The sequence below is a fragment of the Nicotiana tabacum genome, chromosome 23 (assembly GCF_000715075.1).
Source record: "Nicotiana tabacum cultivar K326 chromosome 23, ASM71507v2, whole genome shotgun sequence".
Classification (NCBI taxonomy): domain Eukaryota; kingdom Viridiplantae; phylum Streptophyta; class Magnoliopsida; order Solanales; family Solanaceae; genus Nicotiana; species Nicotiana tabacum.
Window position 1 is genome coordinate 36,645,482 of NC_134102.1, and position 17,331 is coordinate 36,662,812.

At 35.0% G+C, this 17,331-nt stretch overlaps 2 protein-coding genes across 2 annotated transcripts; one reads left to right on the plus strand and one right to left on the minus strand.

The window, feature by feature from the left end:
* Positions 1–1,011: 1,011 nt before the first annotated feature.
* On the minus strand, positions 1,012–3,132 carry LOC107786986 (cell number regulator 6-like). The gene is made up of 4 exons (XM_016608502.1): positions 3,009–3,132; positions 1,942–2,056; positions 1,562–1,827; positions 1,012–1,431 (listed from the first exon to the last, which is right to left on the minus strand). The coding sequence occupies exons 1-4, from the start codon at positions 3,105–3,107 to the stop codon at positions 1,198–1,200; spliced, it is 714 nt and encodes a 237-aa protein (XP_016463988.1). The 5' UTR covers positions 3,108–3,132; the 3' UTR covers positions 1,012–1,197.
* Positions 3,133–10,709: 7,577 nt separating this feature from the next.
* LOC107786988 (subtilisin-like protease SBT5.4) lies at positions 10,710–17,291 on the plus strand. The gene is made up of 12 exons (XM_016608504.1): positions 10,710–10,957; positions 11,345–11,454; positions 11,542–11,639; positions 11,785–11,949; positions 12,032–12,140; positions 12,345–12,564; positions 13,091–13,411; positions 13,832–13,926; positions 14,319–14,564; positions 15,249–15,363; positions 15,447–15,660; positions 16,336–17,291. Exons 1-12 carry the CDS (start codon positions 10,874–10,876, stop codon positions 16,890–16,892), a joined length of 2,334 nt encoding a protein of 777 aa, XP_016463990.1. The 5' UTR covers positions 10,710–10,873; the 3' UTR covers positions 16,893–17,291.
* Positions 17,292–17,331: the final 40 nt, after the last annotated feature.

Here is a 17,331-nt window from a genome sequence, read left to right on the forward strand (position 1 = left end):
TTGTTATTTCAATATTTAGTTTATATATTATTAATACACGTAATTGTTCCATCTTTTACTCCGTATAAAATAATATACAGATTAACTCATAACTTTAGTACATGTTTTATTTGTGTAGAATTATAAAATATCAACCAAATATGGTATTAGTTATATTAATTTTTGTACAAAATAACTAAAGGCTACTTTAGTACTAAACATGCATATTAGTTATGTTACTCCTAATATATGAATATCTTACCCCTAACCAGCTACCAAATAGACTCCTAGGGCTGTCAAATTTGGCTCAAGCCCAAATGACCTACCAAACCCGTCCAAGGTTGGGCTGGTTATTGGCCCGTTCATTTATTGAAATCAACTCATTTTGACTCAACTCATCTCAACTCATTTAAAGTTGGGCTAATTTTTAGTCCAAATTGATCCGTGAGTAACTTTGCCAAAATATCTTATAAATAATTTTTTCGTTTGATGTTATATATGACCATAACAAAAGAAAAAAATAAGTCTTATTTAATAATTATACAATTCATATGAAAACAACACATATTAAGTAAAGCTTGCTAGGAGTTGGACGGGTTGGGCTATGACCCAAATTTTAGCAATCTTGACCCAGTCCATCTTAGCCGAAGCAACTTTTGAACGGGTCATTTGACCCGCCAAATTGGCTCAACCCATTTTGACCCATCCAAAATTGGCTCAACCCGCCCATCTGACACCTCTAGCCCCAAGAGTATAATTGTAGGATGCTACTACTTCTGTTTTAGTTGATTATTATTTCAAAAAACCAACTATATATATCGTTTTCTCGACTTCCGATTTTTTATTTCTTGTCTAATTTATATTTTTGTCATATGAAATACAAATTCAATCTATTAAAATTACGAATAAATTTTCTCATAAGCTTGTTGATCTTTTTTTTAAAAAAAAAAAATCAAGTAGACAAGAGAAGTAAGGTTTCATAAGGTATCCAATAAGCAAGAATAAAGGAAAGTTGAGTAAAAGGAAAAAGAATGAAGTGTATTTTTCCCACAGGCAATGTCATTATTTAATCAACTTAATACTAATAACAAAACTTTGCCAGCTTAATTAATTTACTACTGTCACAAAAGTTTACTATTTATTGTCAAATGACTAAATTCTTCAATTTAAAACAATGTAAAATGCTGCCAAAAGAAAAGAAAAAAACATAGAGCATTCTTATAAGGATTGCATCTCCAAATTATCATATGGTACAATTTCTTTTCCAGAAGAATTAGCTTCAACTTGATCATCATTTCCACTTGCATTCATCTCTTGAACTGGTGGTGGGCTTACAACTGTTGTTGCTGGGGTATCATTGGCCGATAAATGAAGCTTCATCTCTCTGTGTTCTTGACACAAGGCACACCAATGCAAACAACAATGCACCATACATGGATCACATGGTGAATCCTGTACGTATAGTTATATAACTTAAATCTTAAAAATGATGTTGTTTAAAGAATTCTTACATTATTAGTGCATTTTTTAATTGACTCCATCAGGTGAAGTAAAATAAAAAAAAAGAAGAAGTTTAGTTTACCTTAAGATGATATTTTGTTTGTAACATCTGACGAGCCATGCCAGTATAAATACCACAAACCCACCAGGTAAATAACAAGCCCTCAGTAATGAGGCATGCTGTATCAGGATCAATGCCATGAAATGCTGCAGTGAGTGCAGCAAGAGTGATTCCACCTTCAATGCAAACCACATGACCAATACAAGCTCCTCTGCTTGATATCTCATCATTCAACTTTTCCATGTGCCGTCCAAACAAAACACATGGGCAAAATAGTCCAATCAAACCTAAAACACAAATTAGTATAACACTAATTAATTTGGAAGTGTTATATACTATTGATATATTGTTAAATACACAGATATTTAAAGAATAGCTAAAATAGTTAGTAAGATCCTTACAACTATCAACATCTTCTGTACATCCAAAAATTCCAGTTTGCCAATCTTCATCAGCTGGAGGTTGGTAAGATGGAGGTAAATTTTGCCCACAATGCTCACATCTAGCAGTTGTTTGCTGTCAAATGATGAAAACAAATATTTAGCTAAAAATATGACATAAAAAGATCATATACCTCGTGAAGAAAAAAATGTAACCGTATTTCTCATCAGTGTCATATGCAAAGTTATTTTGCTTGAATGTGTATGAAAATTTCAAAATGCTAGAAGTGAAACAAACGAACAAAAAAGCAATTCCAATCAACAAAAACAAACTTCACCTTAAACTGATTATTTTCATTTTTTATTTGATTACATACAAATAAAAGAAAGGCAAAGATAAGTTAAAATTTTCATTTACCTTTTAGATGGGGTTGTTCTCTACTTGGTCCCCGTTAAATTTCTTTTTTAAAACAAGTAAATAAAACAAAATTTCATCCTTCTTCGAACTTCCAAGAAAATGAATAGATCATCATCAATCAACTCCATTTTCGTGTGTGTATAAATCTATTTTAATTTACGTTACACACGCAATCGAATCATTTATAAATCTATGATGCATTGATAACATTAATGTATTAAACATATAAGTAAGCACTCGTATGTGCGTTTGGTACATGTTTGTTTTTTTTTTCTAAGAAAGATAGATCTCCAAAAAATCTAGCAATAAATGTCGTTATACGGATAATCAGATAGGATTTAAGGAAAAGAAAAAGAACTAAGACAGTATTCTCGATGGAGATTAGGATTAAATTTAATCTGGTTATACTTTTAAGTTCTTTGATTCATACTTGCATAGTGATTGAGATGTGTTTTTTGGTATTTTTACCTGTAAAAGTGTGAGATTAGATCTGCTACTCTATTACCATCACTTCTAAGGTTTTTCTATAATAATTCAAAAGGACAATCTATTTCAATAGATATAAGTAGGATTCTCATGACAATTAGAAGTGTATGTAAATGATTGAGGAAGAAAATTCAAATCTCAAAATATTATAAATGATAAAAGAAAAGATAAGTGAAGAATGAACCTTTTGGACATCGATGGGTTGATTAAGCTCGCCAGGAGTAATGTTCTGCAATGAGGATTCTTGTTCCTTTGTTAATCGAACATAAGTCCCCGTTGCCATCTTTAATCATCAATTAATACGAACAATTGACTTTGTCTAACATATATACGTTTACTGTGGAAATGTTAGTTACAAAGAAGTTAGATATTTTGGGGGGGGGGGGGTGGTGGCCTGTGTAACCGTAAAAATTGGAGAATTTCTGTTTAAAGTTATAAAACAATCACATTAAAATTTCAAGAATGGAAATATTGCAAATCATGGTTGACATGTTTTTGCGCACCCGACTAAGATGCTAGTGGCATGCCAAAACTCAAAATGAAGACACATAGTCCACCGCGACGACCAAAATGTCACGAATTTCACTTATAGGTTTGTGATGACGCCCAATACTACAGCTAGGCAAGCCAACAAATAAATTAAATATATATTAATTATTTTCAGAATAATTTTTTAAGTAATTTTATTATTATTCTAGAAATATTAAAGAAATTTGAAAAGATACTGATTAACTTAAATCCAACAATTAATTAAACAAAGAATATAATTTGCATAACTAATTCATGCTTTGAGTCCTAAACTACCCGAACTTTAGCATTAATAGTAGCTACGCACAGACTCTCATCACCTTGTGCGTACGTAGCCTCCACAATCAGCAACAATTATTAATTTAATCACCTATGAGGTAATTTTTCCCTCACAAGATTAGACAAGAGACTTACCTCAATTTGCTCCAATTTAATCCACCAGAAGGCATTTTTCACGATTATCCAACTCTGTCTAGCTCAAATCAAGCCAAAATAATTCGACACAATCACTAAAAATTATAGGAATCAATTCCATGAGAAAATACTATATTTTCAATAAAAATTCGAAATTAATTAAATATTTGCCAGTGGGGCTCACATCTCGAAATCCGGCAAAAATTACGAAATCCGATAACCCATTTAATTACAAGTCCAACCATACCAGTTTCACTCAATTTCGACTCCGAATCGATATCGAAATCTCAAAAATTCGTTTCTATGAGTTTCTAAAATTTTTCAAATTTCAATCTCAAAACGCTAATTAAATGGTGAAAACAATGATATATTCATGTATATTGACCAAATCCGAGTTAGAATCACTTGCCCCAATGTCTTTCCTTGAAAATCTATCAAAAATCGCCTCTGCTCAAGCTCCAATTTGTCAAAAATGGCGAATGAGACGAATGCCCTCCTTTATAATTCTGCCCAGGCAGCCCTCGATCATGACCTCGATCCTCGACCTCGATCGTGGTTCGATCATGGACCTCGAGCTTGGGTCTTCGATCATGACCTCGATCCTCGGCCTCGATCCTCGGCCTCGATTGTGGCTTCGTTCATGGCCCTCGAGCCTTTGTCTTCGATCATGGCTCTCGAGCATAGGCTTTCTATCATGAGCCTCGAGCCCTGCCTTCGATAATGACCCTCGATCATGGCCTCGATCTTGGGTCTCGATCCTGGGCCTCGATCTTGGGCCTCAATCTTGGGCTCGATCACAACCCAGAATTTCCAACAGAAGAGAAAAATTACAGCAGCTGTTTTAAGTTTAACTTTTGATCCGTTAACCATCCGAAACTCACCCGAGGCCCTCGGGACCTCGAACAAATATACCAACAATTTCTAAAATATCATACGAACTTATTTGAAACCTCAAATCATATAAAACGACGCTAAAACCACGAATTATGCTCCAATTCAAGCTTAATGAAACTTAAAATTTCCAACTTCTACATTTGATGTCAAAACCTATCAAATCAAGTCCGATTGACCTCAAATTTTGCACACAAGTCATAAATGACATAACGGAGCTATGAAAATTTTCGGAACTGGATTCCGACCCCGATATCAAAAAGTCAACTCCCCGGTCAAAATTCCAAACTTAAATTCCTGTTTTAGCCATTTCAAGCCTAATTTAACTACGGACTTCCAAATAAAATTCCGAAAACGTTCCTAAGTCCAAAATCAACATACGGAGCTGTTGGAATCGTCAAAATTCTATTCCGGGATCATTTTCTCAAAATATTGACTGAAGTCAAACTTAGCCTTTTAAAGCCAACTTAAGGAACTAAGTGTTCCAATTTCAACCCATACACTTTCAAATCCCGAACCAATCATTCCCGCAAGTCATAAATCATTAAAAGCACATACGAAAAATTTTATTTTAGGGAACGGAGTTCTAAAAGTCAAAATGACCGATTAGATCATTACACAAAATGTAGGTGTTACCACAAAAACTCACAAAAGGTCCCAATAAGTCGATGCCCCAAACATCAAAGATATCAATCTCAAAGATGGTTGTAAGGGGCATATCATGTTTCTTTGAAATTCTACTGGTCCGTTGACAGTCATCACATCTTCTCACCAAACATTTGCATCTTTGTAGAGAGTAGGCCAATATAAACCACAACGTAGGACTTTAGCCGTTGTTTTCTATCCACCATGATAACCATCATAAGGTGAAGAATAGCAAGCCTCAAGAATATCATTTTATTCTTCATCAGGCACACATATTCTAATTACCCCATCCATGCAAATCCAGAAAAGGTATGGTTCATCCCAATAGTAGTTTTTACAATCCCTCTTGATTTTCTTCTTTATGTTTGAAGTGAACTCTTCCGGAATGATACCACTCACAAGGAAATTTGCCAAATTCGCGAACCATGGTGCCTCTTTTAATGAAAGTGCCAAGAGTTAGATCACCGAGAAAAGAATCATTGATATCAAGGCCATCATGTAGCCTCTCCTCTTCCTCCAAACGAGATAAGTGGTCCGCCACTTGATTTTTACTTTTCTCTTTCTCTTAGATGTCAATATCAAAATCTTGCAACAAAAGTACCTATCTCATCAAACGAGCTTTAGATTCCTTTTTGTTCATCGGATAGTGAAGTGTCGTATGATCCGTGTGCTCAATAATTTTGGCATCCATCAAGTAAGGGCGTGACTTCTCGATATCAAATACAATAGCAAGTAGATCCTTCTCCGTAACGGTATAGTTGACTTGGGCACTATTCATGGTCATACTAGCATAGTATACCAGGGTAGAAAACAATGTTGATACATTGCCCCAAAACAACCCCAACCGCTGCATCACTTGCATCACACATGAGCTCAAACAACAAACTCCAATTTGGAGATGTAATGATAGGAGTGGTTGTTAACTTGAGCTTCAATTGTTCAAAATCTCTCATACAATCATCATTGAAATTGAACTTGGCATCCTTTTCGAGGAGTTTACACAAAGGGTTCACCACTTTAGAAAAGTCTTTGATAAATCTCCAGTAGAATCTCACATGCCCCAAGAAATGCCTCACACCCTTTATCGAGCTAGGAGGTAGAAGCTTAGAAATAACTTCAATCTTCGCCTTATCCACTTTAATACCATTCTTTGAAATCTTATGGCCAAGGACAATGCCTTCCTCAACCATGAAATGTCATTTCTCCCAATTGAGTACCAAATTTGTTTCCTCACATTTAACCAACACCTTGTCCAAATTAGCAAGACAATCACCAAATGAATCCCCAACTACCGAAAAGCCATCCATGAAGACCTCAATGTAGTTTTCTACCATGTCCGTGAAGATAGCCATCATACACCGTTGAAAAGTATTCGGCGTATTACACAATTCAAAAGGCATCCGTTTGAAAGCAAAGGTACCATATGGACATGTAAATGTAATTTTCTCTTGGTCTTCTGATGCAATAAGAATTTTGTTGTATCCCGAGTAACCATCAAGAAATTAATAGAAAGCACGACCGGCTAATCTATCAAGCATTTGATCAATGAAAGAGAGAAAAATGATTGTAATGACTCGGGCGGTTATTTTGAGTATTACAACCCAGTTCCCCCATTTACTGCTCAATTTATGCTTTACAATTGTTATGTGACTTGCTGGGGTGATTAGTTCGGGTCCGGTGAGGTTTTGGAATAATTTGGAACACTTAGTTCCAAGGTTTAGAATTTAAGTTGAAAATGTTGACCGGATGTTGACTTATGTGTAATGACCCCGGAGAATATTTGCTAAGGAAATTAAGGTTTTGTGGTGCCGAAGTAGATCAATTAGTACAAGGCTCGGACCTTTTGGGTTGAACAATGCGCTGGTGAGTAAAAGAAAATTTCGGGCAGGAAAATATATTTCTGCGTCCCACTATGCGGCCGCGGAATCACTCTGTGGATCGCATAATGGCCGCAGAGTAAAGCAGTTGAGGCAAGTTTGGAGATCAGGTTTGCGGCGCATTATGCGATCGCAGACCAGTTATACGGTACATTATGCGAATGCAGAACAGGTCTGCGGGCCACATAATGACCGCAGACTGAGTCAGTTTCGCCCAATTCCGGAAGGCAATTATGCGGCCCATTCTGCAGACCGCGGAAACATTATGCGGTCGCATATGCGACCGCAGATCTGCGTCGGGGCTTTAATTGTTTTAATTTTTGACCCGACCCTATTTCGATATATTGAGGCAAAGGGACTCTTTTGGAGCTTTCATCTGATATTTTAGAGAGTGGTAAGAGCATCTTAGAGAGAGAAAGTGAAGACCTAGTCAATTGTTCATGAATTCTTGTTCAAGGTTTGAAATTTTCACAAGGATCTTGCTAGGGCTTCAAAGAGGTAAGAATTTCTTTCCCCAATTCTTCAATTTTGAGTTTGGATAAAGATGGGTGATTGAGATTATGATTGTTGAGCGTAAGAGTATCATTTATACATACACGTACAAATAAGGTTATGGAAAGATTGTTGAGTTCAAATGGGTAAAGATTAGGTTGAAAATGGTAAAAATCTTCATAGATTTTAATTGAAGATTTGAGGGTCGAGTTGATATCGGAATTTGGTAAAATTTATATGGTTGGACTCGTTGTTGGATGGGCGTTCATAATTTATAATTTTTGTCGGGTTCCGAGGAGTGGGACCCACGGGCAATTTTTGAGTGCAATTTCGGATTTTGTTGGAAAATTAGTATTTTCATACGGAATTAATTCCTATAATTTGAATTGATTGAATTGAATTAATTGTGACTAGATTCGAGGCGTTCGGAGGCCGATTCGCGAGGCAAAGGCTTATTGGAATAAAGAATTGCTCGGATTGAGGTAAGTAACAGTTCTAAATATGGTCCTGAGGGTATGAAATCCCGAATTATGTGTTATATAATTGGTTTTGAGGTGACGCACATACTAGGTGATGGGCGTGTGGGCGTGCACCGTAGGAATTATAACTTGGTCAAATTCCATGGAACTGTATAGTTGAATAATTCGTTGTTATCTGTAAATTCTCCATGTAGTAGAGAAATTGAACCACAAATCATGTTTAGATTATGTGTTGGCACTGTAGGGACCCACAGAGGCCGTGTACATGTTGAACTATCTGCTACATTGTTATTTTATACTCAGTTACAGTTTACTTATTTATTTTATCTCATTCTCTATTGTCCATTATTGATACATCATATCATTATTGTTTGGGCTGATTCTCATGATTATTGAGAGCCCTAGAAACTGGAGAGATTTATGACTGAGTGAGGCTGAGGGCCTGATTGTGAGATATTATACTATAGCACGTGAGTTGTCCGTGCGGATCCTTATGAGTTGTCCGTGCAGCACGTGAGTTATCCGTGCAGCACGTGAGTTGTCCGTGCAGATTATAGTGCTTGGGCTGTAGGAGCCCCTCCGGAATCTATACACCCCCAGTGAGCGCAAGTACCTACTGAGTGCGAGTGCCAGTAGGTGAGTGAATGAAATGGCTGGGTGACTGTGGTCCTGAGGGGATGCATTTGATTTTATTCTTATTGCACTACAGTTGTCATATATCACTGCACTGGAAATTTCTGAAAGATATTATCTTCTTTTTCAGTCGAACTTGACATGAAATTGTTGTTTTGGCCTTGAATGTTGAACTTGAAAGCATATCTACCTTATTATGTTAGAAATTATTGTAACTGGACTCAGCTGTGAAGCTCGTCACTACTTTCAGTTCTTTATTTAGTATTGTTACTTGCTGAGTTGGTTGTAATCATACTATACCCTGCACCTCGTGTGCAGATCCAGGTACTTCTGAACACAACAGTTGCTAGTTCTCGGAGTTTTATCTATTGGAGATTATCGAGGTAGCTGCTTGGCGCCCGCAGACCTTGACTATCTTTCCTTTCAGTTTTTGTACTGTTCTACATTTTCAGACAATTTGTTTTTTTTTTTTTTTTTTGCCGTCAGACTTTGTTATTATTTAGATGCTCATGTACTCAGTGACACCAGGTTTTGGGAATGTATCTTATGTCAGTAATTTGTGAGATTTTTCTATGGAAATTCAAATATTATGACTTCAAACTTAAGAGAAAATGTGGCTTATTGAGGTTGTCAGCTTGCTTAGTATTGAGATAGGCGACATCACGACGGTTTAGGATTTTGGGCCGTGACAATGATCCTTCTACATTGCTAGTATTTCGATAATCCATACAAACCCTCCAACCAGTGACCGTTCTTGTAGGTATCAACTTATTTTTATCATTGGTAACAACCGTCATGCCTCCTTCTTTGGGACACATTGAATCAGAGAAGTCCATGAACTATTGGAAATGGGGTAGACAAACCTGGCATCCAACCATTTGATAATCTCCTTTTTGACCACCTCTTGCATAGCATCATTGAGTCTTCTTTAATGTTCAATAGACGGTTTAGCACCATCCTCCTCGGGCAGTACCATGTCCAACACTGCATCCAGCAAATGCATTTGGTCGACTAGCAGAGAGAATGCATGTGTTTAGCCATATGTGAAAGAAATATTCCAAAATCAAACTCAAGTCATTTTAACGTAGAAACAAAAGAAGAAAACATTGTACGCCAATAAATTCGCTATCAAACTAAAAATGGAGATCCAAACTAGTGTGATTCATGTTTCTTCCCACGTATTAATCCACAGTGTCAATGCGATATTCGAAAATATATCATTTAATTTGTTTGAGCCGACTGATTTGGAGTATAAATAAATAAATTCTTTCCTTCAAAAGAAAATGTTCTTTCTTGATCATTTATTTATAGAATTTAAGGATGAACAAGATGTGATAATGTTTAACAAGCTGATAACGCCACGCAACCAAATGAAATCACTTAAAATGTTTTCTAATTCTTGATCAAATGAGAATTGCTAAAATATTTTACTATATCAAATTCTGATTTATAAACGACATAACATAATAATCACATCTTATGTTAATATTATTGAGCCACGTGTTTTCTTTTCATATTTTAATTTACTTCTTTTCTTACCGAATGAAACATCACCAACATAAGATGGAACGAGCTTTTTAGAGTTAAATTAAAGGTATATTTACAGTAATAGATGGAAGTAATGTTTTAATGGGCAAAGTTGAAACTTGTTCCAGGCTTCCAGCATGAGATTGTTCTTAAGTCCAAGAACAGCATTTTGCACAGTAATTTTACTTTCGCCTTTCACAAAAAAGTCAGTTGTGAAATATTGAAGTATAGCATTTTCAACGAGCACTGGTTGTATATATGATTATTGCAACTTGGAGATTACAAGAAAAGAGGGAAATCACCCACGTGTTGGATAAATCAAAAAAGGCAATTAATTCGACTTTCTATGACTTTCACAAATCCTATCATCATTAGTATAAAATGAAAGCAAACAAAACTAAAATAAACTTGACACTTTCTTTTTCTCTCTTCTTTGAGTTATCATTGTTTCATCAAACACCTAGAAAAAATGGCTCTCTTCGTATGATGAATTCCGTAGAAGTTGCAATATCAAGCACATTAATCATATATAGGAAATATTAATCCCTGTCCCTTATAAAACGATGTCTTCTCCAAAAATTTCTATTTTGTTTCTTTTTTTCATTTTATTCTCCGTATGGACAACACCAGCTTCTGCGACCAAAAAGGTAAGTTTGCTTGATCCTGTTTATTTTTATAAAAATTCGTTGACTTGTAATCATGGTCTTTTAGGTTTAGAAAAAGTGAAACCATCTTAGGTTAGAATAATTAAACATGAATTGAATAATACAACATTTATATGTGTCTCTAATATTTCTTCTTCTTCTACCACCACCCCACCACCGAGGGTTGTCATGTGATGGGTGATCTTTTCACTTTTAATCGTGTTCGAGCGTTAGGAATGGACATAGGTGGAGAGGAATTTAAACTTGACGGAATGGATATAGAATGGAGAATTTCTGGACAGGAGCAACTTACCTACGCAACACGAATTTGAATTAGTTGGACTAGTAAATTTTATATCTTCTGTCTAATTTCATATTCTTCGACTACAGTCTTATGTGGTATATATGGGATCCCACTCGCATGGCTCAGCTCTTACTAGAGCTATTCTCCAAAGGGTATCAGATTTCCACATTAACTTCCTCGCAACATTCTTGGGATGGTATGAAAAACTTTATGTGAAAATAATTTGCTCATAGATAGAGTTCCCATCTTAACATTTATTTCTAATATTTATTTTTGCATGCAGCAAAGATAAAGCAAAGGAATCCATATTTTATTCATATAGAAGGCGTATTAACGGTTTTGCAGCTGATTTGGAAGAGAAATTTGTAGCTCTAATTCAATGTACGTAAGCCTTATTTATGAGAAGGGAAGAGTTTTTAAGTTTTAAACTTAATTGAAAGGTGAATCCGTCTAATCATGTTTTTACTATCTGATTAATCATTACTCCGTTGATAAACAATATTAGTATATGTGTTATCATCTGCAGTGCATCCTAAGGTGATTTCTGTTTTCCCAAATGAAAGGAGAGAATTACACACATTCCATTCTTGGGATTTTTTGTCTTTGGAAGACAACGGTGTAGTTACCCCAGGTTCTTTGTGGGAAAAAGCCAAGTTTGGCCAAGACATTATCATTGGAAATCTTGACACAGGTATTTCTTTTCTGCTCAGCCTTTCATTTTAGATTTGAATTATAGAGATTTATAATATATAGGTTTCACTTTTTTCCTATAGGTGTTTGGCCAGAAAATCCAAGTTTCAATGACGAAGGTTATGGGCCCATTCCATCAAGATGGAAGGGTGAATGTCAAAATGACGATAAGGTTCCATTTTCCTGCAATAGGTATATAACATTAATTGGAAATGCATGCTAGTTCTATTCTACTTGATTTAAAGGTGATAAATAGGCTGGTTGAGTCAAACTTAAAAGAAATTAAAACTATAGTCAAACTAATAATTTGCGTTTAGTTGGTTAAACTTAAACGAGTTGGACGGATTACAAAAAAAAATGGTCAATATAACGTTGTGATTTGATATATAATTGTAGGAAACTTATAGGAGCTAGGTATTTCCACAAGGGATATGATGATTTAAGGGGAAATAATAATACAAGTAATATTCCAAACTCTTCCCGCGATACCGAAGGGCATGGAACACACACACTGTCCACTGCGGCTGGTAACTTTGCTCCCAACGCAAGTGTCATAGGAGTGTACAATGGAACTGCAAAAGGTGGTGCACCTAAAGCTAGAGTTGCTGCTTATAAGGTAATGGAGTATTAGATTATAGCATTCCATTTCACTCAAAAGTTCAAACCACTATAACATGAACATAAGATTTAATTTGACAACATAAAGATCTTTTACACTGTATATTAGTGTGCTTTAACCATGTAACATATCTTATTTTTCAACTAACCAATCCTACTTTTTATGATCCTTACCTATAGTTATTTTCTAGCTAGGTGATCGGATAGTATTTAAAAAATTACATTTAAGCTCGTTTTTTCTTTAATTTTTTTAAAAGAAGTTAAGCTCGTGAAAATAGGATTTAACTTATATACACCGGAAAGTTTAAGACTTTTACATTATTGGTGTATTTTAACCTGTTAGAAGTAGGTAACACAACCTTATTTTTCGAATGTGAACGATTACAAATAGTTATCTTTGAAGTGAAATGATAGTGTAAACTTTTGTACATTTGATTATAGCGTTTAGCTTATTCCCGTTGTAATTAAAAGCTTAAACAATAATATAAGGTGAAAACATACTTTCATTTCTCTTTAAATACAAGGTGTGTTGGCCAGCAAAACAAGGAGGAGGGTGTTTTGATGCTGATATCCTCAAAGCATTCGATTTCGCCATAGATGACGGTGTTGATGTGATCTCCGCCTCTGTTGGGGGAAAACCACGCCCATATTTTAGAGACGCGGCAGCGATCGGGGCGTTTCACGCCATGAAAGAAGGTATTGTAGTGGTTACTTCTGCAGGAAACTCAGGACCTATGCTTTCAACTGTAGGCAATATTGCACCTTGGATGATAACCGTGGGAGCAAGTACTATTGATCGTGAATTTGAATCCAACGTCAAACTTCAAAATGGACTTACCATCAAGGTTATAGTTTGACTAAATTTCTCTATATTTTGCAGTATGTACATCTATGATTAGCATTTTATTTGGCCCTCTAAATTCAACTTCAAAATTTTCTTGAGAATTCACCAATTTGATGTCATATAAGTTGTCGAGCCTTATTAGTTCTTGAAGTAGAAAGATGTGTAACCGACTTCCTTTGTTTTGTGATACGACACTCTTTCTCTTTTAATAAATGTCTATCACATATTTAATATCTCAAGTTGTAATGATATTTTTGACGTGTGAAAAATCGATATATTTTGCTAAACTTCATGCCTAATAATCAAATATCGTCACATATAATATTAAAGGAATGGCGTATTTCTTTATTCATACATGATTCATTGATTATTTTGTTATCATGACACATATATCAAAAAATTTGTTCTCTTCATCAAGTAGGGAACGAGCATTTCTTATCCATTGCCAGAAGAAAAATTCTATCCACTTATTAGTGGGGAGCTAGCTAAAGCTGCAAATGCAACAGTTGAAGATGCGTAAGATCGTCCTACTTCTAATCTAATATTCTCTTTATTCCATTTTATACGACACGTTTTCTGTTTAGTACAAAAATGGTACAATTCTATATATAATAGTAATTCTTTAAATTTAAACTTCTTATTTTACCTTAATAACATATATTCTTATAATCATAGAAAAGTCATGTCATATATAAGACTATAAGTTCTAAGGATAGTTTGATTTGAGTATGTGCCAAAATACTTCTTTCTTAACCTCTATGTTGAAGCAAACACTGTCATATAAAATAAAATTAAACAGGCAAACAATACCGTCATATAAAATAAAACAGATCGACTTGTCCGCTTTAGCTTCCTTCGCCACAGTACGTTTTCCCAGCTTTCATTTAGATTTTTGTTTATGCATGCAGTAAGCTTTGTAAGCAAGCAACATTGGATGCTAGTAAAGTGAAAGGCAAGATTTTGGTTTGTTTAAGGGGAAATAACACCAGAGTAGATAAAGGGCACCAAGCTGTAATTGGAGGTGCTGTTGGAATGATACTTTGCAATGACCAAACGAGTGGCAATGACATTATTGCAGACGTTCATCTCCTCCCAGCTTCCCATATCACTTACAACGACGGTCTTGCCGTTTTTGCCTACATCAATTCTACAAAGTATGCTCTCTTTCTCTTTACTCAAACAAACCTCTGATGTGTAAGAACAAACTTACCATTCCTATTATAAATGGGTTTACATTATATAGACTATATTATAAAGATTTTTTACACTATTAATGTATCATAAATCTATAATGACAAGTTAGTTAGTAGTATCACGTCTACTAGGTTACTAATTAATATTTATTATAAAGATTTACTTACAAGTGACTTTATTAATTATGTAAATATTTTTTAGGTCGTCAAAGTATAGAATTTTAACTCTACTTTATAAAAAGTTTTGAGTTCTATATCCCGATGAAATACTAAAATTTTTATACAATCATGTTACTATTAAAGTAATTACAAGTAAATCTGCATGAATTGATAACCTAGTAAAAATGCACTAACCTAATATAATAGCTAGGTTAATGTTTTGCATGGTCAGTGTATGTAACTTACGATAATATGTAATTTATCATTTTGACCAGATTACTAATTAATACTTATCATAGAGATATATTTGTAATTACTTTATAAGTAATATAACTATATAAATATACTTTTATATGTATTGTCAATGTATAAAACCCAATCTCTATAAATATAAGTGATTAAATTGCACATATACGAGTTCAATAAGTCCATAGACTACTTTATTGGATGCTCATGAAACTAATGGTTCTACCTTGTATTAACTAGCAATGCTATGGGTTCAATAACCGCACCAAAGGCAATATTAGGCATAAAACCTGCTCCAACTATGGCTTCTTTTTCATCCAGAGGTCCTAATTTGATTACACCTGCAATCCTCAAGGTTTGTTGTAGAGGAATTATTGGTTAGCTACTTAATTATTTATATTGTACAAAATTAATTTTGTGTTAATGTTGTATATATAGCCTGATATCACTGCACCTGGAGTGAATGTTATAGCTGCCTATACAGAAGGAAATAACCCCTCAAATGAAGTGTTTGACAATCGTAGAACAACATTCAATGTAATGTCTGGAACATCAATGTCTTGTCCTCATGTCTCTGGAGTTGTAGGACTTCTCAAAGCTATTCATCCTGATTGGAGTCCTGCTGCCATTCGATCTGCCCTCATGACTACTGGTACATACCCTTTTTTTTGTTCTCAAAACTATTCACCCTTTATCTGTCTTGTTTTTTTAGGTTATGGTATTAAGATAACTAAAGGAAAGCCCTGGCGTAACTGATAAAGTTGTTGTTATGGGTTCAAGCCATGAAAACAGTCTCTTACATAAATTCAGGGTAAGGTTGCGTACAATAAACCCTTATGGTTCGGCCCTTCCCCGAACCCCACTCATAACGGGAGCTTAGTGCACCGGGCTGGCCTTTTGGTATTAAGATGACTTAGATAGTTGTAAAAACGTTTACACTATTAGTGGATGTAAGTTAAACCATTTCGAAAAGAGTTTTAACTTTTTTATACTAAAGTGTAAAAGAACTATTAAAATAAATCCTTTTGAAAATGGTTTAATTACTAATAGTGTAAAAGAATTTCTACGCTATTAGGTTGCCCAAAATATGACTACAGATAATTAACTGCCCCATAATAAGTTGAATTAGCTACTTAAAATATAACTAAAGGTAATTAACTACCCCTTAATAAGTGGAATTAGTTAATCATAAAAAAAAAAGGCATGTAATTTACTAAAAAAAGCTAAAATTACACAGGTAGCATAAAAATTCTTTACACAGTCATAATACTTTATCTGATTTTGATCTAGTTTTACAAATGTATCAAATGGTTTTATTTATTTTCAGCAAGCCCAATAGATAATACAGGAAAACCGTTGCTTGATACCACCAAGGAAGCAGCAACACCATTTGCATCTGGAGCTGGGCATATAAGACCAAATCTTGCTTCTGATCCTGGACTAGTATATGACTTAGAAGTGAATGATTATTTAAACTTTCTATGTGCATCTGGCTATGATAGTCAAGTCATTCGCACCTTCAACAAAGCTCCTTATATATGTCCACCACTTAGTAATTCAAGTCTTTTGGAATTCAATTATCCTTCAATAACTGTTCCAGCTCTTTCTGGCAACTTAATTGTGACTCGTACACTGACAAATGTCGGTCCACCGAGTACTTACACGGCTCGAGTTGGCCAGCCTCCTGGAATCTCAGTGGTTGTGGAACCAAATGTGTTGATATTCAAGAGCCAAGGTCAGAAGGAGAGGTTTAGTTTGCATATTAAAGCTGTGAATACTACTTATTATCTTGCTGGGGTAGATCAACACGTATATGGAGAGTTGGTATGGTCAGATGGTACTCATACTGTCACAAGTCCAATTACTGTGGAAATTGCTCGTTGAGATCATATATCATACTTTGATTATTGCTTAGCTAAACAACAACAACAACAACAACCTATTTATACTAGAACATATTTCATAGTTGATCTGTCTTTTTGTAACAAGTGTAAGGTGAATGAATGATCACCCTCTCACTTAGGTAGCTAGGTCTCTGTATCAAGAAAGAAAAAATACAGAAGAAGAAAAAAAAGGTTAGGTCTATTATATACTTCATCCTTGTCCTCGTGTGACGGATGGTTGGCCGAGGCATAGGAGCGACAACTTGAAGATTATAGGTTCGGATCTCAGTTGTAACACTCATCTGCTCCACCTTCAGTAAGCAGTTTACTAAACACATGTACAAAGCTCTATTTATCTTGTTTCACTTTACAAAGTTCTGAGAAAGCAGATTATGTTTCACTTGGTTTCAAGTCTATATACTGAAAACACAAGTGCTTTT